Below are 23534 nucleotides of genomic sequence, written 5' to 3' on the forward strand. Positions count from 1 at the left end.
CCAGAAAGTGTTAATACCAAAATTCTTCTCAATTGCTAAACAATATTTCCTGAATTGTTCCCGAACAACGTGTAAGCCTGAGTTAACGATAACCGATAACTGTTTGGTCGAACACTGCCTGGCACCCGTTATAAACCAATACTTGTACATGTTTTTATGAAGCTTTAGGACCTAGAAAAGTCGAGAAATACAAAGATTTACCTCTTTACATTTAATACCGAAATTATTAACTAATACTTCCTGATGCTCAGAGATAATATCTTTGAGCAAATTATGACAAGGAACATATTATGTGCTATTTCCTATACAAGTGAAAGGAACCGTATCAATGCCTAACCCTCTTAATAAAACATCTACATTAAACTTTACAAACCACAACGAAATTATTAGCAGCCTTATCCGCTGGAACTATTATGGAGCGATCATGGAGATCCCGAATGTCTTTACAAATACTCGGCTTGTTCAACACTGGTTTAGACCGACCCACTGAAAGCAAGCCCCGACGAACAAAAAAACGTAATCCTATTATTCAGGACTTTCTCAACTTTGTTAAACCATGTATTGAAACTGTTTACAAATAATTTAAACTTGGTGTCACATTTGTATGGATATGTACATTTCTTACAACTTTAAAGTGTGCACGTACAAAATAGATATCTCAGGAATTTCCCTGGTGGCCTCCCAATTAATTAATTATGGACACAGGTATTTCATGATAAAATCAATGAATGTGTATTTACTTCACATAACATGTGTATTACATGTCCACAAGTCTGTTTATAAGTTTGAAAAGTCGGGAAAAAACCAAAAGTATCTTTTTTTGAATGAAAGACCACAATTTTCTTTCCTCTGCATTATGAGATGTACCTTCATAAGGCAGTGTAGATGAGATTGCTGCCAGAATTGCTGCAAACAAAACATGCATTACCTCATTTGACTTGGAAGCAAAACGTACCTTTGTTTCCTCAATACAGTCAGGTCAGGCCAGGTATGGGAGCATGCGTCGGAGCAGCGCGTCGCTGCGTCCATTTTCCGCGGGTACTCCAAGGGCCTCCGTCTGGCTATCCGCCAGACAGATACCTGGGCCATCCCCCATCTCCTTGATAGGTTGATCAATCTGCTGCAAACACGAGGCACGTGGTCGGCCCATTGACCTCCTCCACTCATGAGGCTCTCTCGCTGAGAGAATCTGGTGAGCAGGATCAGCGTCAGGAAAACGAGCCACATGTCCATACAGCCGCAGCTGACGCTCACGGACTATGCAGGTAACAAATCTCATTTGAGTCTCTCTCAGCAACCGCTCGTTGGACACAAAGTCCGACCAGCGATAGCCAAGGATTCTCCGAAGAGACCCGGTACCAAAGGAATTAAGTCTCCGTCTCAGATCCCTGGTGAGAGTTCAAGTCTCACATCCATAGAGCAAGACTGGAAGCACCAAGGACCTGAATACTCGGACTTTCTTCCTCTCGCACAGGTACCAGCTGCACCACACCCCATGATCCAGTGAATCCATGACTCCTGAGGCCCCACCCAGACATCTGTTGACCTCTGGCTCATAGCCAGCAGAGACATGAATATCACTGCCAAGGAAAGTGAATCTCTTCGTGACCTCAACATCCTCACCACAAATAGGTACAGACAGGATAGCAGCATCCAAGATGTCATTGAAAGCCTGGATCTTAGTTTTGACCCAGAAACCCATAATCTCAGCGGCTCTGACTCCTCATTCAGCACATCGAGGGCCCCAAAAAGGATATCCAGAGTCTCCGCAAAGATGACTGCATCATCTGCGAAACAAGGTCAGAGATCTTGACATTCCCAAATGATGCACCACAGATTAATCTCTCCGACATCCTCCCAGAATCCAGTCGGCACAAGTGCTGAAAGCGTGGGGGCCAGTACACACCCATGACAAACTCCAGTAACAACTGGAAATAAGTCAGAGATGGTACCACCACATCTCACAACACTCTCAGTACCAGAGTATAGTTCAAATATCAGATTGTTCAGTTTTGGTGGCACCCCACAAAGATCAAGAATCTTCCAGAGGGCATCTAGATTCACTGAATCAAATGCTTTACAGAGATCAACATCGGCTGGAAGCAGACCCTGCCAAAACTCTCGTCTGCATTCGGTGAGGACCGAAGAGCAAGGATATGGTCAATTGTTGACGTCTTTGGTGTAAAGCCTGACTGCTCTAGACGCTGGTGCTCAAGCAGATGGTGGCGAACCCTATCAAGAATTATCCGAGCAAAGACCTTGCCCAGCATTGAGAGCAGTGTCAACCCTCGGTCGTTGTTGCAATCTTGGCGATCACCCTTCCCTTTCCAGACGGGGACAACAAGGCCCCTCTTCCAGTCAGTTGTGATGATGCCTGTGTCCCAGACAGAACTGCATGCAACGACATGAGTACAGAATTTCCACCAGCCTTGAGAAGTTCAGCATGGATGCCACAGATCCGAGGAGTTCTATCCCCATTTCAAACAGTTCACCGCAGTCTGTGTTTCCACAAACGAAGGTGGATAGCAATTGATTGGAGGGTCAGTAATAGGGAAAGTTACACCCCCGACATCCAACTCAACAGCAAGTGGATCACCCTGATACAGCGATTCAAAGTTTTCAAGAGCCCACCACCCTCATTTCAGACTCATCTGTCAAGAGCCCACCACCCTCTGCTCTAACTGCAGTACACCGAGGGACGGGCTTGAAGGAACACAATGCACAAATTCCCTTGGAAGCAGGACGAGAAACACTTGACCAAAGGTGATGCTCTACCCCCTCACAGATTCCTTGCACATAAGCCTCCTTGTCCACCATTATTGCACATACAGTTTTTGCCTCAGCTCCCTGAACAGCTCAGCTGTAGGATTCAGCCTGGCCCTGTGACTCTGGTCAATGGTATCCAATGTCCCTTGAGAGACAAAATTCTTCTTCGCCCGACTGTGAGTTCCAAGACATCCACTGGCAACATCAAGGACGATGGTCATGAAGGCACTTCACAACTCTTCAGGACCTCCCAAAGCACCTAGCCCCCCAAATCTCCACTCAGCTTGTTCACAAACTCCTCAGCTACCCTCTCATCCTTGAGCTTGCCAACATCCAGCCTCGGCTGGGATGGTACCATTCTCCTGGATTTAAGCTGCAACTTCATAGTTGCCACAACAAGCCTGTGGCCAGTATTGAGGAACTGAGCACTCCAGTAGACCCTGAAGTTCTGGATTATCCTCCAGTGACCATCAACAAGCACATGGTCAATCTCCTTTGCCACACCACCAGCATTGGAATACCAAGTCCAGCGATGAGCCTGTTGGCGCATATTCCATGAACCAGCCACCCTAAGTCCATGACTTCTTGCAAAGTCAAGGAAATTAGTGCTATTCTGGTTCACAGTTCCAGACCCATGGGGACCAAAACATGTCTCATAACAATCCCAATCAGTTTCAATTGATGCAATGAAATCCCCCAAGACTAAAGAGTATCTCACCTTGGGCACTGATCAACCACAGACTCGAGCGTGGCATAGAATGCGTCCTTCATGATGAGATCACTCGCTTCAGTCGGAGGATAAGCAGAGAGCATGGAAATGACACCCAAGGAGTGACAAATCCTTAGTCTCATAATACGCTCATTGACCGGTGTTACTTCAATTACCATTGGAGTCAGCATATTCAACATAGCTACAGCAATTCCTTGGACATGTTAAACATCAGAGCGACCAGACCAATAGTAGGTATAACCACCTGCCACGATATTGCTGCAATATCGATGTCCAAATGCTTGAGCTCAGATGATAAGAGACAAGTGATCATCCTCTCTGAGGGATAAGAAATTCAAGGCACCCACCCGAAGGGACCGCCTCAGGTTAACCCAAGGAGACTGCCGTCTGGTGGATGACACCTCAGCACCACCCCGAAACACACTACCTCAATCTGACCCTGGAAGGTTACCTCATGGTTTCCCTCCGATCATCAAAGATTAGGGGTCCCGAAGGCTTTGCCCCAATCCCATCATAGGGCAGCTGCACAGGAGGTCCTCCCACGGAGTGGGTTTTCAGATTTATTTTTGCTTTTCGTAGATTTTGCGGGATGAAGTGTTTTACGGTGGCCGAAGTGCAAATCCTGCCACCAACCTCCTTATAAAAAGTAACCCATCTGCAGGACGTCGTCCGCAGACAGTTGGCAAGGGTCAATACAGTACCTGTATTTAATGATAGAAGATCGTGTTGGTACATCAGGGGCCGATAAACAATTGGAGCAATGCGGAGAAAAAAAGATGGCGGTGTTTTCTGGATGGCTGGAGGGAAAGGAGTGGCCTGGCCAATGGGCGATGCTTGTGACTCTGGGGAGAGAGGGTGAGGCGTGGCCTGTAGAATTGGTGGTGCTTATGACCACCCACACACAGACCCACACATCCACCCAACCACTCACCCACAGACACAAACTCAGGTTTATATATTAGATATGTGTTTTATCATTATTTGCTTCATAATTTTATCGAAGAGGGAAGACTTTGTTTCGCACTTCGAAATGAGATGAGAATGTTATGAACTCTCTCTAGATGTCTTCCATTAGATGTTCATCTTCCCTAAGGCAAACATCAGTGAAACCATGGTGTTAATTCAATCATTAATGTGGGTACAAAAATGCACAACTCGATTTGTTACCCACCAAAAATACCATTCACACCTCTTCACAAACTCACCTGTCAGCCTGTAGGGCTGCACACTTCTCTGTGGCAGACTCAGTTTTGTGGGTGAGGCTCAATCTGTTCTGCCCCAAGTGCATGAGAAGAGTGCACTGTTGATCAATCTCTCCTGAGATCTGTGCCCTCTCTTGTTCAACAATCCTCTGTAGTGTTATGGCCTGCTGCAGTTCAGCCTGCACTGTGTGCTCTTGTTCCATCAGTTTGCTTTGATGGCCTTTGAGCGTCCTGGATGAACAATCAACAGGAATCACTATGATACAATTCACAACAAAAAAGCATTTATTCTTCAAAAAGGAATGTAATGGAGCTTACACAAGACGAACAGCCTGACACCATAACAATGATAAGGGGCACATTGGACGGATCATGTACACTTCACCGGGAAATGTGTAAACCAACATGGAATCTGATAGTTGTTACAAAAAATGAGATCTGCATTTTATGTGTTATATATTTACCTCCACCACCAAAAGTGTACGAAGGTTATGTTTTCACCCCTGTTTGTCTGTCTATGAAGAGAATATCTCAAAAAGTTGTGCACGGATTCAGACGGAACTTGATGGACAGGTTCGGTGTGTGACAAGGGCAAATTTATTCAATTTTTGTAAAGATCCAGATCTGAGAATTTTTTTTATTTCTTAAGTGATTCTTCACCATTGAGGCGTGGGGGCAAAAATGAGAAATAGCATGATATCTCAAAAAATTGTGGAAGAGTTATGCCAAAACTTGGTGAATGAGTTGGGTAGGTAGCAGGAACAAGCCAATTAGATTTTGGTTTAGGTTCAGATGGAGATCCATCCTATCAGTGGGATACAAAACTTGAACTCACTCTCAAATCCTGGGTCTCACTATCAGCCGCGATCATTCTTGGGCAAACCACATTTCAGTGTTGGTCTCCAATGCCAGCCACTGACTGGGCATCCTCTGTCATACAATGTCTTTCCTTGGCACACATGAACTTCTACCCACCCACACAGCCTTCATCCTCAACTTGATGGAGTACAGCTCTCCGTTCTGGGCAGGCTTCTCTGCCTCACATCTTGCTCAGCTTGATGTCGTGGAAACCAAGGCCTTCAAGAACATTGGAATCTCCCGCATTGAAGATGAGTCATTGGGCTTATCACTTTGGCATCGCAGACAGGTCAGTGGTGTCTGTCTTCTTTCACCTCCTTTCTGGTCTTGCACCCTCTGCTGTTTCTGTGCTTTGTCCACCCCCCCCACCAAACCCTCCTCCCCAGGTTTCTGCAGGGCTCACACAGTCCACCATCAACCCTCTTCTAGTAAAACAACGCAAATCCAGGATCACCTCCACTCATTTATTCCTTGTCAGGTCAGGCCAGATTCGATCTGTGACTTGCAACAGGTATCATGTAAACCTGTACTAACCTGTTCCATGGTCAGGTTGTTGGCGACTAAACCGTCTCCCCCACCAGGTTTCCTGGTGAGGAGGGTGTTTGGATATAGACATCCCACAGGATTAAAAACAAAACCTGTCAAAGGGCGGAGGAGCTCCTTGTGAGCCAACAGCCATCCATATCTAGTGCACAACTGTCTGCGGACGACCTCCTGCAGTTGGGTAACTTCTTATGAGGAGGTTGGTGGCAGGATTTGCACTCCGGCCACCTGAAAACCCTTCATTCTGCAAAACATTCTCGAATCATAAAAAATATCTGAAAACCCACTCCATGGGAGTATCTCCTGCACAGCTTCCCTTCGCAGGGCAGCTCACCGGATGACAGGATTGGGGCAAAGCCTTCGGGATCTGCAATCTTTGATGAGAGGAGGGAAAACACGGGGTAACATTTCCCGGGTCAGATTGTGGGAGAGTGTGTCGGGGTGGTGCTGAGGTGTCATCCAGCAGACGGCGGTCTCCTTGGGTTAACCTGAGGCGGTCCCGTCGGGTGGATGCCTGGAATGTCCTATCCCAAAGAGAGGATGATTACCTGTCTCTGTTATCATCTGAGCTCAAGCGTTTGGATATCGGTATTGCAGCACTCTCTGAGGTTCGGATTGCAGCAAGATCATGGCGATTGGTTACACCTACTATTGGTCTGGACGCTCTGATGGTTACTATGCCGAAGGAGATGCTGCAGCTGTGTCCAATAAGCTAACTCCAATGATAATTGAGGTAACACCGGTCAACGAGCGTATTATGAGACGAAGGATTCGTCACTCCTTGGGTGTCATTTCCCTGGTCTTTGTGTATGCTCTGACTGAGGCGAGTGATCTCACCATGAAGGACGCATTCTATGCCACGCTCGAGTCTGCGGTTGATCAGTGCCCCAGGCGAGATACACTTCTTGTCTTGGGGGATTTCAATGCATCAACTGGAACTGATAGGGATGGTTATGAGACATGTGTTGGTCCCCATGGGTCTGGAACTGTGAACCAGAATAGCACTAAGTTCCTTGACTTTGCAAGAAGTCTTGGACTTAGAGTGGCTGGTTCATGGTTTCAGCTCATTGCTGGACTTGGTATTCCAATGCTGGCAGTGCGGCAAAGGAGATTGATCATGTGCTCATTCATGGTGGCTGGAGGATGATCCAGAACTGCAGGGTCTACCAGAGTGCTCAGTTCCTCAATACTAACCACCGGCTTGTTGTAGCAACTCTTAATTGCACCTTAAATCCAGAAGAATGGTAACATCCCAGCCTACCCTGAATGTTAGCAAGCTCAAGGATGAGAGGGAAGCTGAGGAGTTTGCAAATAGGCTGAGTGGAGATTTGAGGGGTCTGCGTGCTTTGGGAGATCCTGAAGAGTTGTGGAGTGCCTTCAAGACCACCGTCCTTGATGTTGCTGGTGGATGTCTTGGAACTCACCGAAGGACGAAGAAGAATTTTATCTCTCAAGGGATGCTGGATACCATTGACCAGAGTTGCAGGGCCAGGCTGAATGGCAGAGCATAGCTGTTCAGGGAGCTGATGCGTGAAATTGTACTTGCACCAATGGTGGACAAGGAGGCAGATGTGCGAGGAATCTGTGAGGGGGTAGAACATCACCTGTGGTCAAGTGATTCTCATCCTGCTTGCAGGGGAATTCATGCATTGCGTTCATCCAAGCCCATCCCTTGGTGTACTGCAGGGAGAGCGGAGGGTGGTGGGCTCTTGACAGAGGAGTCCAAAGTGTAGGCCCGCTAGGCCGGTTACTTTGAGCGGTTGTACCAGCTTAATCCACCAGCTGTCGAGTTGGACGTCAGGGGTATTACAATCCCTGTTGCCGACCTTCCAATCAACTGTCGTCCACCTTAATTTGTGGAAACACAGGCTGCGGTGAACCGGTTGAAATGGGGTAAAGTTCCAGGGATCTGTGGCATCCATGCTGAACTTCTCAAGGCTGGTGGAAATGCTGAACTCATGTCATTGCATGCAGTTCTGTGCTCTGCCTGGAACACAGGCATCATCCCAACTGACTGGAAGAGGAGCCTTGTTGTCCCTCTCGGAAAAGGGAAGGGTGATTGCCAAGACTGCAACAACTACCGAGGGATGACGCTGCTCTCAGTGCAGGGCAACGTCTTTGCTCAGATAATTCTTGATAGGGTTCGTCACCATCTGCTTGAGCACCAGTGTCCAGAGCAGTCAGGTTTTACACCAAAGAGGTCAACGATTGACCGTATCCTTTGGGTCCTCACTGAACGCAGACGAGAGTTTCCGCAGGGGCTGCTTGCAGCCGATGTTGATCTCTGTAAAGTGTTTGATTCGGTGAATCGGGATGCCCTCTGGAGGATTCTTGGTCTTCGTGGGGTGCCACCAAAACTGATCAATCTGGTGTCTGAACTATACTCTGGTACTGAGAGTGCTGTGAAATGTGGTAATACCATCTCTGACATATTTGCAGTTGTTACTGGAGTTTGTCAGGGGTGTGTACTGGCCCCCACACTTTTCAGCACTTGTATGGACTGGATTCTGGGGAGGATGTCAGAGATATCAAGCTGCGGTGCATCGTTTGGGAATGTCAAGATCTCTGACCTTGATTTCACAGATGTTGCAGTCATCTTTGCGGAGACTTTAGCTATCCTTTTGGGGGCCCTCAATGTGCTGAATGAGGAGTCGGAGCCACTGGGATTACGGGTTTCCTGGGTCAAAACTAAGATCCATGCTTTCAATGACATCTTGGATGCTGCTGTCCTGTCTGTGCCTGTTTGTGGTGAGGATGTTGAGGTCATGGAGAGATTCACTTACCCTGGCAGTGATATTCATGTCTCTGCTGGCTCTGAGCCAGTAGTCAACAGACATCTGGGTCAGGCCTGGGGAGTCATGGATTCACTGGATCATGGGGTACTCTGCTGGTACCTGTGCGAGAGGTCGAAAGTCCGAGTCTTCAGGTCATTGGTGCTTCCAGTCTTGCTCCATGAATGTGAGACTTGGACTCTGACCAGGGATCTGAGATGGAGACTTAATTCCTTTGGTATCAGGTCTCTTCGGAGAATCCTTGGCGATTGCTGGTCGGACTTGTGTCCAACGAGTGGTTGCTGAGAGAGACTCAAATGAGATTTCTTACCAGCATCGTCCGTGAGCGTCAGCTGTGGCTGTATGGACATGTGGCTCGTTTTCTTGACGCTGATCCTGCTCACTAGATTCTCCCAGCGAGGGAGTCTCGTGAGTGGAGGAGGCCAATGTGCCAACCACGTGCCTCATGGTTGCTGCCAGTTGATTGGTATTGTCAAGGAGATGGGGATGGGCCAGGCATCTGCCTGAGGGATGGCCAGACGGAGGCCCTTGAGTACTGGTGGAAAGTGGACGCAGCGACGCGCTGCTCTGGCGCATGCTCCCATACCTGACCTGATTTGTTCCTCTTTTTCCCCATCAATGAATCAACTTCCACATCCCCTTAAATTTCAATCTTCCCTCAAGGTCTTCAGGACAGCTGTTCACCACCATCTCAGATCGTCCTAAATCCAAAACCATGATCTTTTCTACCCTTGTTAACCCCAAACAAATCCCTCGTAATTTTTCAGTTTTTCCTCCTTGAAGTTTCCTTATTCATGCATCTGTGTTTTGCATACTGTTTTTGTCTGTTAAGTCCTGATCCACTCAGAGGGCTCGCTCATCCATGAGCCTTGACTATGCATACAAAAACAAACAAACTGTTCAGCGTGGTGGAGATTTGCACTGTACCCAGTGCTGTTCTCGTATATAATTGTGGAGCGTAAGATCCCATGGTTCCTTTGTGTGTCAGTATTGTGACCAAATTCTAAAATCTCTGCCCCTTTGCTAAGGTATGGCCCTGTATCATCAGCATTATCTGTGCAACCAGGAAGGATTCAACTGGCATTGTTCGAAGATCTCCCCCCCCACCCCCTCCACTTTCTTAATGTATAAAAGTTTCCTTGAATCGATTTAGTCATCCTACCACCATATTGTGTTATCGATCATTACAATATCCAATCATCATACCCTACTATTGACAGTGTTGGTGCTGCTGAAGCAGTCTTTTGGCAAATGTTATGCTCAGTGGTTTGGTTCTGCTGGGTGGTTTGGCTATGCTGGGTGGTTTGGCTATGCTGGGTGGTTTGGTTCTGCTGGGTGGTTTGGTTCCGCTGGGTGGTTTGGCTATGCTGGGTGGTTTGGTTATGCTGGGTGGTTTGGTTATGCTGGGTGGTTTGGTTACGCTGGGTGGTTTGGCTATGCTGGGTGGTTTGGTTATGCTGGGTGGTTTGTTTTCACTGGGTGGTTTGATTATGCTGGGTAGTTTGGCAATGCTGGGTGGTTTGGTTATGCTGAGTGGTTTGGTTATCCCTACATCCCTCTCTTCTCTGATGTCTTGAACTGACTCCCTGTGTCTGTTGTCTCATATCCCTTCCTCCAATCTTTGAAGAGTGCTGCCCCTTATCAACTCATGCTCTCCTCCATTCCAAACCCTACACTCTTCAACTCCTACTGATGCCATCCCCTCCCCTCTTGTCTTTGTCTCCCTGTTCCCTTTTGATCCTCTGTCACTCCGTGAACCTCCTGGCCTCTGTCGTTTCACTCCTTCAAGAGCCTACATTAATGTGTGCATTTTTTTAAAACCATTTTAACTGTCTGACATTTTCTGCTGCTGTCATCATTACCCTCACCCAAGAGGGTTTTGCATTTGGGTCAGTTTGTCTGTCTTCTTGTTTGTTTGTTTGTTCGCACATAATGTGCCAACATAGACCACAATTTTTACACATCATCTTTTTCAACCGAGTACCTCTATGAAATATGTCCAATTACAATGCAAGTACATCTCTAAAGTATGCACAGTACAATTAGAATTTGAGTATGTCTATAAAATACGTACTATTAAACCACACAAAACAAGTCCCGGCGAGGCTCGACAATCTTTGATTGCTCTTTCTAGTTTTTTGGGGGGGAAAATAACTTTTACATTTTTATCTTTTGATCCTGATTTTTTGTTTTTAATGGACAGTAAATAACACTGATAATGCTTATAATATGTGCAAACACTCACTTCAACTTGATATTGAGCAGCTCCAAGTCATTCTGTATTTGCAATGGTTGCAAAATCAATGTCGCCAACCTCTCCTGTATGTATGGTGTTATCAGGCAAGACATACCACACCCACACCATTATCAGGCAAAATAAAAGGAAATGTTTACTCATCTTGTAAAACTTTGATTTCTGTCCTCATGTAATATTTTTCACTTCTACTTCATACATGTTGTAACAATCAGCGGGCCTCAAATGAACAGCAAGTCTGCCAGGCAGGAATGGGTCAAATCGGTCTTCTCTTCTGCCCTTAATTTGCTCACGCAGCTGCGATATTGAGCCATTCCAAAATTGGCCGAGCGATGCCGAAGGGCAGTTTGGTTTTCAATAATGGTGCCTTAATTGTGCCAATTCCCGATTTCCCCACATACGGGTTGATGTGCCAATGAAACGATGCGCTGTGGAGCCCTCATATTCCCCAATGTCCACAAAACAGGTTCACATTAACAAGCGAGATGGGATGGGATAGAAGAAGAGCAGGCAGCTGCAAGTGGCAATACAGAACTGAAACCAAAAGAATAATAAATCATCCTCACACTAAAGGTACTCAATGTCTTCATTATTTAACTTAAAAGTCACTCATATGGAGCAACACAATGGACAGAAAGAGAGAGAGAGAGAGAGAGAGAGAGAGAGAGAGAGAGAGAGAGAGAGATAGAGATAGAGATAGAGATAGAGATAGAGATAGAGATAGAGATAGAGATAGAGATAGAGATAGAGATAGAGATAGAGATAGAGATAGAGATAGAGATAGATATAGATGACAGAGAATCTGCTCCGCATGGCAAGGCTGGTCACATGGTCGGTTCAGTTTGGCTTCTCAGTGTCCTATGCATCTCTCCTGCTGCTCGCACGCACCACCAACCCAAGAAGGACCAGGCAGGAACCACAACAAGGCACGCAGGAATTAACCAGGGCGAGGGCAATGACATTGTGATGAGGACCTGCAGAGAGACTTCCCAAAGCACCACGCACCAACTTTTTGAACAACCACATTGATTCCAGTACATTGAGCTGCGTTTCTCTTTTCCGCTCCCTACCAGGCTCTCTGAGCTTACTCTGAAATGCGGGGATTGGATGGCGTCGACATGACATGTGGCTCAAATGCCCTTGCTGATTGTCTGTGGGGACTGGTAGCTTTTCGATCATGCATTGGCTGTGCTAACAACATGCGACGGAATCCCTTATCTGATTGTGGCGCGACCTTTCACGCACGTGACACGAAAACGAAAGCGAATATCGAAAATCCGGCCTGATCAAATTTAGACATTGTCCCATAGATTCATATGCCACAATAAAATTCAAGATTGCTTGAGAAATGTTGGAGGAGAAAGATTTTGAAAATCGTCATTTTCGCATTTTTTGCCAACTTTGAAGTCACGTGACATGAAAACGAAAGCGAATATCGAAAATCCGGCCCGACAAAATTTAGATATTGTCCCATAGATTCATATGCCACAATCAAATTCAAGATCGCTTGAGAAATGTAGGAGGAAATAGATTTTGAAAACCGTCATTTTCGCATGAAAAGTCATTTCCCCATTTTTTGCCAACTTTGAAGTCACGTGACATGAAAACGAAAGCAAATATCGAAAATCCGGCCCGATCAAAATTTAGATATTGTCCCATAGATTCATATGCCACAATCAAATTCAAGATCGCTTGAGAAATGGCGGAGGAGATAGAATTTGAAAATGGACGAAAGAGGAGAAAAAAAATGGAATTTCGCAACGGACGGACGGATCGAAGGACATCTACACCCATATTATTAGGTCATGCTCGAAGAGATGACCTAAAAAATCTTTGAATCAACTTGATGGAGTGAAACTCGCTCGTGCTTGGGGAATACCGCACCAATCTGGGGCAGAGGCAAAAATGGGACTTCCTCGCAGCAGCAAGTCTGGTCGTTTCCAGGAACACAACGTGAACCGACACACAACTTACGGAAAAAGACCTCCAAACCCTAACATTGTGCTCCTTCAGCACCAGCTTCTATGTGACTCCTCTCGACTTTTACCAACTCTTTTTTTCCATCTTTATCAACTTTTAATGTTTTCCTCTTTTTCTGATTTATATATTTTTATCTCGCCTCGCCTCGCCTCTTCGTGACATACGTTCGTCATCTAAAGTGGTTGCCATGGCAACCAGGATGCTGTTTTCCATCCGTTCCTGTCCGCACTCTAACTCCCAAAATTTTCTACTTTCACATTTCATATTTGGTACATAGGTACAGACTGTGGAGACAGTGTATCGCGACATATGTTCGTCATCTAAAGTGGTTGCCATGGCAACCACGATGCTGTTTTCCATTCCTTTCCTGTCTGCACTCTAACTCCCAAAGTTTTCAACTTTCACGTTTCATATTTGGTACATAGGTACAGACTGTGGAGACGGTGTGTCGTGACATACGTTCGTCATCTAAAGTGGTTGCCTTGGCAACCAGAATGCTGTTTTCCATCCGTTCCTGTCCACACTCTAACTCCCAACACTACATATTACTTTTTCTTTTGGATGCATTTCTCATGGCAAGGCAAGTACCATAAAATTCGGACCATTGAGCGCATCGTTATATAAGCCTCATCCCCCAAATTTAAAAAAAAAATCTGGAATTTAAACACACACAAGCCGCACTGGTTTATAAGCCGCAAATGTTGCACAAAAAAAACCAAGCGCAAAAACGTCCGAAAATTAGCCACAAAAAGTGATCGATCTTGCTTTGAGTCTAATCTGAACAGTGGAAACACCCCAACGATCCACTGTCTGTGTGTTAACCCAGTCTTCAAGTTTGTCTTCCAGTTCGGGCCATCGGCATTTCCTACCTCAGAAAGCCTTTGTTGACTTTTTGCAGCGAGAAAGTTCACCCCTCTGTGAGTTTTGAATTCCTCGTGTGGACCTCTTGTTTACTGATTACAATATACAAATACATATATTGCTTTAAAATTATTTGGATCAGACTTCACTGCAATGCTTTGCAAAAATATTATTAGACTAGTCTTTTAAAAACGAAAAACGATAAATGTATAAACAGGTGAGCATTGGGTGGCTTTGACACCACTCTGGCATTGATTCCTAATGGTGACAACTCCAGTACCATGAGAAATTTCTCCATCGACAACTCAACAACCACCATTTGATATATATATATATATATATATATATATATATATATATATATATATATATATATATATATATATATATATATATATATTGTTGTGGTTGACCAAATTCGCAAACCACCATTCAGGTCCCTTAGGTGAGATATCTCGGTAAGTATATGTGTAGTTAGGCCCAAACCCGTTGTCTAGAGGGAATAAATGTCATTCATGAGGGCTGCGACTCTTCAGGATAGCCGTTTTTCTTTTACTATCTTTATTTTGGACCAACCGCCATTATTACCACCACCAACCACGTCTCAACAGCCATCACAACGACAACCACCAACCACAACGCCACTTCACCACAACCGCCACGACCTTTACCGTCACAACTCACCACCATCGCATCACCGTCATCTCGCGCCACTCGTGGGCACCGATGCTGGACTCGTGTAGAGCGCGCACCGAGGAGCGTGTTCAAAAGCATCGCGGACTTTCCGCAGAAAAACGGATCAAAAACGACTCACGCCCACTTTTGTTCCGTCCAATCGGTGAGCGAGGGGCGATTTGGCCCCGCCTCCAGGGCGTTGGAGGGTGGTCGCTATATGCAAATTCATGGATCAAAAAGCATTCACGCCCACTTTTCCTCGGGCCAATGGGGAGCCAGCAAGAGAGGTGAAAGGTCGGAGGCAGAGGGTCAAAGATGAAGGAGCGAGGCCACGGGGGATATAAGGGGCCGCGTTCGTCAGTCGAGGCAGTTCAGTTCGCATGAGGAAGAGTTCAGTTCGCAGGAGGAAGAGTTCAGTTCGCAGGAGGAAGAGTTCAGTTCGCAGGAGGAAGAGTTGAGTTGGAAGCGGAGGAAGAGTTGAGTTGAAGTGGCAGAGTGCAGTTGGGAGTTCGCGGAGTCGGAGTGAAGAGGACGGAGCTGTGGAGAGGCGGCGGCGGCGAAGGCGGACGAGGGGGTGCTCGCGTCGGATTCGGGAAACTGCGGAGAGAAAGGCCGGCGGCGCGACCGAGGTCGTGGTGGAGACGCTCGCCGCGGGACCCGCGATTTTGTGAAATCCTCCTTTCCCCGAGCATCAGCAACCCCCTCCTGTTTCCCCCCGCGCTGAGATAGTGCGACAAAAGGGGGCCCCCTTCCCACCCCCCACCAGACACTGTCCGCGAGGCCCGCGGAGTTGAGGCACCACCGCCGCTCCGCGTCTCATCATCAGACGGGTAGGCCCGACACGGTCTCGGCCCCAGGCCCGCCTACCCCCTCATCCTGGAGGGTGGTTCTCTTTTCTTTTGCTTTGGGAATATGTGTTGTCGGCGCCGTCTGTGAAGTAAAATTGTATAAGTGTTGCCGTGTGCTCGCGTAGTCGGTATTAGATCTGCATTGTCGCATTTGCTTTTTGTCTTCTTCTTTTCTATGTGCTTTTGGTGGAATTGTATATGTGTGCTTTCCGTTCATCGCGAAATAAATGTGCTTATTATTGAACTGTTTTCCCGCTTCGCTTCGTCATTTCTTTCATTGAATCCCCATCTTGCTTCACGTAAAGGGTTGGTCGTGGGCTAAGACGCCCGATAATTAATCGAACCGTCGAGGCCGACGAATAACACCGCTCGGTTATCCCGATAGTACGGAACGGGTCGCTTAAGTGGCCCGTGTCCGAAGTCGACCTGCGGCGAGGTGCGATCGCCCGGTCTACCCTCCGTGTGGGTACTTAGGTAGGTCGAATTTGGCGAGCAACCCTATCCCACGCGGGGGCCGATTGGCTCGATCGCGGTGAGACCGAAAGGTCCACCCGTGACTGGTTCCCGGTGTTAGTCCGAGAGGGTCACGACTGGATTGTCCGTCCGGTGGGCGACGTGCCGCGATTCGAGTTACGTGGCCGTTCGCACGCCGGCGGGCGCGAATCCGCGACAATATATATATATATATATATATATATATATATATATATATATATATATATATATATATATATATATATATATATATATATTTCTCTCTTTCTATCGCCAACTTTCCTTCCTTTCAAGCATCTGTTTTATGTTCCAATCCTGCAGGGGTTATCTGTCAGTTCATTCATTGATGAGCCACCATAATACCACCAGGGCAGGCAGCCCAAGGCTGCAAGAGAGTTCTTCATCTCGGAAGGTTCTGGAGACTTCCAGAGGTGTTACATAAAGGGAAAAACGTCAAAACTAGACAAAGCCCAGAGAACAAAGCAAAAAATACACCCCATCACTGGTTGGGTGTAATTGAGTGGATGCTCCGACAATAGAGCATAACCTTCAAATACAACAACATAGTCTTCATGGTGAGTGAAGTTTAATTGCAGCTACAGAATGACCTATTCATGACATAAAAGTGAGCAAGTGTGCTTTTAATGATACCTTGAGCTGATTCTCCATTTGCTGCTGCTCCTCCAGCTGCAGATCCAGTTTATGCTGCTCATCATATTGGGCCTTTAACTCTTCATGTAAGATACACACTTCTTCTTTGCGCTGTGCCACTTCTGATTTCAACACCTCACAGCCTTCAGAGAGAACCAGATTTTGCTTCTCCCTCTCCTGCAACCATAACATATACTGCAATCATAATCAATACGATATGCAACCGAGGATATTGAAATCTCCTCACCTTGGACTACACCCCCTGTGGTGAATAATAGTGGTCATGGAATTGGCCCCCCACAGGTGGAAGACCCTCTTGTGGACAGGCCCTTGCTGTTCCTATGGTTGACAGCAAGTGCCTTGGAAGCAGCAGGGGAAAGAGAGGGGCATATATTTGTGGGGGAATTGAATATTCAGCCTGTGGGTCACCCAGATAACTCAGCACTGGTACAGTCTTTCCAGAGAACCTGAGTTCAATTCCTGGTCTGGGAATGTAATTTCCCCCCCCCCCCCGCATATACAGTATATACTGTATAAACCTGTTATGTGACAGTGAAACAGTCCCAAATGACACTAGAAAGCATCTGAGAATGCAAAGCCCATCTATTTTGTATTTTGACTTCTTCTTCCATATGCTAAATGGTAACTTTGACCTTTTGACCAAATTCTTATTTTGTCTTCTCCCTATTCTCATAATAGACAGACAGACAAACACACATATACACACACACACACACACACACACACACACACACACACACACACACACACACACACACACACACACACACACACACACACCTTTTAGCAGCAAATGTACGTTTGAGGACATGAAATGGGGATAATAATTGAAGATGTATAAAGGTTGTTCTAATTGTTTAGCTCTTGCTTCCACAATAATTGTTTCTGTAAAAAGAGAGAGTGGGGGGAATTGAACAACCATAAACTGATATACACAGAGCAAACTATTGGTTCACGAAAAAGTAAGTGACCACTATATTCGTTATTGGTGTGTGTGTGTCTGTCTGTCTGTCTGTCTGTCCCAAGCAGAGCTCCGTGGGTTTTGATCCGATCCTGATAAAATTTTAGTGGGAGGTTTATATCATCATCTCGTTGTGTTTTCCTGAGAATGGGTGTGGTGCGCCCATTATGGGCGGAGCCACGCCCAAAAAACGTGTTTTTAGGGGGTAGCCGATTTCAATTTGCATCTTCTCCGAGGGGGTTTGTCGAATCTGGCAGGGGTTTCGGTATTTAGTTGGCCCAATGGCACCTGCATAGCCCCACGGAGCTCGATTTTTCATTTTCATCCCAAGGTCAAGGTCACAAGGTCAGGAACTTAGAAAATTGCGAATTTTGAAATAAAAATTCATATTCTCCGAGGGGGTTTGTCAAATCTGGCAGGGGTTTGGTATTTGGTTAGCCCAATGGCACCTGCATAGCCCCACGGAGCTCAATTTTTCATTTTCGTCCCAAGGTCAAGAAGGTCAAGGTCACAAGGTCACACACTTAGAAAATTGCGAATTTTGACATAAAAATCATACGACCGCCCAAACTTTGAGAGCTAGGATGACAATATTTTTTATGCATAATCTTGAGGTCATTCCCCACCTAAAGTCTTGAAACCATTTTGCTCTATCTCGAACACCTTTCCCGTGGTGCCCCCTTCAAGTTTGTTTTTACGCTGATGTCATCAAAGTATGGATAATCCAAGGAGTGCGAAATGCCATATAGCCTATATGACGTTATATTGTTCCTGGAATGTTCCAGAGGAAGTTTTGCACCAAAGGTCATAATCCTTGACCTTTGACCCTTAACGTTCACAACGGTCAAATTTTCAAAGTTGTGGGAATCGAACCGGGTTTTCGACCTTCTTCGACAAACTAACTCCAATAAGCTATAGCACGTATCCTGTTTCCTTATTTTAATGTCTACACATTGTTTTGTGACCTTTAAAGGTTATGCAAAGGTCAAATTTTGAAAGTTGTTGAACGAAACCGGGTTTTCAACATTTTGCAGCTAATAACCTGTCACTCGTACCACATCATGTTGATCATTTTTATAACAGTGACTTCTGAAACAATCTTCATCATCAAATACCGCTCGTGAACCATTGTCGTCTCCAGACTTGTCAATTGTTATGTTTGTAATGGACAAATACACTCTCAGTATGCCTCGACGAATCATAAAGCTCTGATAATTTATGTGTATGACCAGTACCATTTCCACCATCTTATTACATGATCAAAAGACTGCATTCATCTCAACAGTATAGTAACAACACAGTAAAATATGTCATTATGGTAAAGAGATGCACTTATGGGGAAAATTGTGGACACCCAGTGATCCAGAGAGCAAATCCAGTGTGTCCGTTTCATACCACGAATAATGATAATACAAAACCCAGCAAGACAAGTGTGTGAAATCGAGTCCAACCAGTGGTCGACCATATGTCCAGCATCCAAAGGATCCAATTTATGTTTAAAGATAAGCATTGCACTTTTTAAAGTGCAATGGTAAGCATTGTTTAAAGGTTAGTGTGTGATGCTTCTGATTGGTGTTTCCTAAAAAAGAGTAGAACATCTGGACAGATAAAGCCAGTTTAGCCCATCACTCATCTGTTAAATTTCCCTTGATGCATGATTATATCTGTAACCTGTGTTTAATCTGCACCTCAAACCAACCTCGAAGTCCAACAACTGCTTTCAAGCACACAACTTTGTACACCAATTTGTGAGCTGTCATCTGCCAATGAACTTACTGTAGGTTTGGGCAATTTCTTGTATTCTTTTTCCACAAGTTGTTTCTCATCTCGTAAACTGCATGGACAAAACATAAAAATCTCCTTTACAAAACATAACACAAAATATGAAATGATCAGCATTAATCACGACCGATGTTTCACTGATAGGCCATGAGCCAGACCCGGTAATTTTTGTCCACCGGTACCATCCGAGGGGAATAATGCTCATTGTAAATTTTGGCAGAGTATACATCAGCCTCTACAGTCAGAAACTATGTGATCACATTGCCTTTTGTGGTAGCCTTTTGTGTGTTATTAGCCATTTAGTAACCCCATCCCAAAATAAACTTTTCTGAAACCGGTGTAAGACAGAAGAAGACATTCTATTTAAAACTAATCGTTCTCTCTTATTATAGGGTATATCTTCTTGAAAATTGTTAGGCACATAGCTCATGTTATTTCCCTACAATTGTAAAAGGAAGTGTTCACTCCCAAAATGTGTGTGTTTGTCAAACGGACTGAATGCACTGATATGTGCAGACTGCCAGACTGAGAACCAGGCATCCATCTTTGTGTCAGACGATGGGGAAAGTTTAGATGAGGATATTGAAGAACTGGATAATAATTATGATTTTTAAGTTCATCTTGAACATTTTATATCACTTACAATCAGTGCATATGATTAGAGATGTCTTAGAAACTGCAAAGGACCCGTCTTTGGTTCATAAGACAATATGTTTATCAGCAGCACATTGGGCCTGGGCAATGGCCTTGTTAGTGTGGAACACCACGTTTGTTTTTCTATTCTGTAATTTTATGCCCTACAACAAAAGATTGTGTTTCATTTTCACCTTTGACCGATTCATCAGATTGCACATGATTAACCATCTTGCTACTGTTTTATTGGTTTATATTGTGTAATATAGGTGTTTGATACCTTCATACTGTATGTGCATTATTGAGTATCTAAATCCCTGAAATTCTGTATTTTTTGAGAAATTACACGGAAAAAAACATTAATCTTGTTCATGAACATGCTATCATTTACCTTTGTTTGATTCTTGGAAAGTATCCTTCAATAACAACAGGGAAAATATCATGACCTTGACCAAACTACATAAATCTGTCTAAATTAGGTATTTTTTTCATATGGGGGGTGGGGTAACATTGTCTGCTATACTGTTCTTAATATACAATACAAAAAAAAAATTAGATTTTTGGATTTCTTAATAAATTTGCTAAAAACCAATGTAATTATATTGTTCCACAACTTTTATTTACTTTCCACAGTAAATGAGAGACAAATACTTTTCTAAAGGCAGTATGATTTATCACATAGGAAATGGACACTGATATATATACGTGTCACCAATGACATACCTTTCAACCTCGGCATGTTTAGCACTTTTTGTTGAGAAGCAAATGATCCCAGCAAAAGGTGAGACAAATTTTAATGTTAATGCTTGACTGATAAAAAAATGTTGTGACGTTGAAGTAGGATGTCTTTCCTTGTACTGGCCATTTTGCACAAAAGATTATTTCAGGGTAGGCAAATAAACAAGGTTATAACACACGAAAAGCTCCCACCAATGCAATGCTATCACATATTTGCTAACTCTAGGGTTGTATACCTTGCTAAAAATCACTATGAGAATTATTCCACCCAGATGGTACCGACCAACCCTACTGGCTCATGGACTCTGACATGTGATTCCTTCATCAAATGGCAGGGGCTGTAATTTTTTTTTTTATATGCAATGTCGAGGCTCGTTTAAGGGCAAACATACAGAACATACACCAAGGGGAGCAGGAGACAAGAGGGGTGGGAGAGGGAAGCACAAAATAGTGGGGAACAGAGATATTAGAGATCTGTGGAAGGGAGAGGGATGGGGTAAACAAGATTGACACGACAGGGACTTTCAGGAAGGAGAGCAGGGAATTTGAAGGAGGTGTGTTTGGGGTGGATTAATGGGGAAAGAAAAGATCGTGGTTTTGTATGGGGGAAGATAAGAGATGGTGGTGAACAGCTGTTTTGAAGACCTGGAGGGAAGAGTAGCATTGAAGAGAGTGTGGGAGTTTCTTCAAAAGGCAGAAAAAAGAGGAATGAAAGAGTGAAAGTGTGCAGTTATTCTTGATTTGGGGAGTTTGTACAGGCTCTATTCCCATCATATTCTGCAATAAGAACACCGATGAGATTTCCCATAACAAAAAGTAATATCGAAATTTTCACGGTTTTTTGAAATCTATTTTGAAAAATATTTTGTTGAAAACCTCAGTTGGGGTCCCATTAGTGGACACTGAAATTATGGTGTGAATTGGCCCAAAGGTCTTGGAGTAATTACTGCACATACAGACGTTCAGATACCACTCTGTTTTCTCCACTATTGAAGGAGCCGTGCGTGTGTTTTCAAATCAAAGGAGGTTGAGCAAAATCGGATTAAAAAACAAAAACCAGTAAAAACAAAAAAGAATGAGACAAGTCTGGAGACGGCGATGGTTCACAAGCAATGTACAGTACATGGTTCTCCTTTTTTATTTTTTGACCTTCGAGGGGACGCCACGGGCAAACTAGCGGGAATTGGGAAAAATGTAAACGATGAAAGTTGTAGTACTCGAAGAACACTACTTGCATACCAACTTTCATTCGAAACAGTTGAAAACCCGAGGAGCTCGATGCCCGATTTATTGATTTTTTTGACATTTTCCAAGTTCTTGACCTTGTGACCCTGACCTTGGGACGACAATGAAAAATTGAGCTCCGTGGGGCTATGCAGGTGCCATTGGGCTAACCAAATACCGAAACCCCTGTTAGATTCGACAAAACCCCCAAGAAGAAGATGCAAATTGAAATCGGCTACCCCCGAAAAACACGTTTTTTGGGCGTGACTCAGCCCATAATGGGCGCAGTATGCCCATTCTCAGGAAAACACAACTAGATCATGATATAAACCTCCCACCCAAATTTTATCAGGATCGGATCAAAACCCACGGAGCTATGCTCGGGACAGACAGACAGACAGACAGACACACACCCATAACGACTATAGTGGTCACTTACTGACTCGTGAACCAATTTGTAAGAGGAGAGAGCATACATCATAACCCACACATGATGATACATCGATACTGTAAAAGGAGCCATTCGTGTGTGTGTGCATGTGAGTTCCATCCATTGCTTGGAAAGTTTGCCTGACTCCACCCATAATTTCTAAACTACAGCTGCCAATTTGGGAACCTTTAGAATTATCCTTTAGAACCCATTAAATTACCCTTAACAATTACTCTTTAGAACCATTTAGAATTACACTTTAGAACCATTTAGAATTACCCTTTAGAACCATTTAGAATCCTTTAGATTTGCCCTTTTAGAATTAGCCTTTGAATTACACTTTAGAATCGTTTAGAAACCTCCAGAATTATCCTTTAGAGCTCTTTTATTTGCCATTCCCATTAAAAACACTTTAATAGTACCCTTTATAACCCTCTCGGTCAAGTCAGGTATGGGAGCATGCACCGGTGCAGCGCGTCGCAGCATCAACTTTCCACTGGTACTCCAGAAGCCTGTCTGGTCATCCCCCAGGCAGATGCCTGGCCCATCCCCATCTCCTTAAGATGCCAATCAACCTAGTGCAACCACGAGGCACATGGTCAGCCTGTTGGCCTCCTCCACCGACAAGGTTCCCTCGCTGAGATAATCTAGTGACCAGGATCAGTCAGGAAAAAGAGCCACATATCCATCCAACTGCAGCTAACGCTCACAGGCTATACAGGTAACAAATGTTATCCGAGTCTCTCTCAGCAAATCCTTGTGGCACACAAAGTCTGACCAGCGATAGGCAAGGATTCTCTGAAGCCACGTGGTATGAAAGAAGTTAAGTGTTTGTCTCAGATCCTTGGTCAGAGTCCAAGTCTCACATCCATAGAGCAAGACTTGAATCACCAAGCATTTAAAAACTTGGACTTTCGTCCTCTTGCATCGGTAACGAAAGTGCCACACCCCATGATCCAGTAAATCCATGACTCCCCAGGCCCGACATTGACATCTATTGACCTCTGGCTCACAACATGCAGAGATATGAATATCACTGCCAAAGTAAGTGAATCTCTCTGTGACTTCAACAACGTCACCACAAACAGGA

The 23534-nt window shown here is 44.8% G+C and overlaps 1 protein-coding gene across 5 annotated transcripts in view; it reads right to left on the reverse strand.

Annotated features, from left to right (window-relative positions):
• The window catches only part of CCDC146 (coiled-coil domain containing 146), a 100867-nt gene that overhangs the window by 64689 nt on the left and 12644 nt on the right, over positions 1-23534 (reverse strand). For all 5 annotated transcript variants that reach the window (XR_015062667.1, XM_085899511.1, XM_085899513.1 and 2 more), the window contains exons 5-8: positions 19414-19471; positions 16656-16832; positions 11137-11210; positions 4702-4929 (exon numbers count right to left, since the gene is read on the reverse strand). Coding sequence is in view for 4 of the 5 variants with exons in the window: in XM_085899511.1 (XP_085755637.1) it covers positions 4702-4929; positions 11137-11210; positions 16656-16832; positions 19414-19471 (537 nt within the window). In the remaining variant the exon portion in view is untranslated. The remainder of the gene's footprint in view (positions 1-4701; positions 4930-11136; positions 11211-16655; positions 16833-19413; positions 19472-23534) is intronic.

Source organism: Eptatretus burgeri, chromosome 10 (genome assembly GCF_056783735.1).
Source record: "Eptatretus burgeri isolate ZD-2024b chromosome 10, Ebu_testis_v1, whole genome shotgun sequence".
NCBI lineage: Eukaryota > Metazoa > Chordata > Myxini > Myxiniformes > Myxinidae > Eptatretus > Eptatretus burgeri.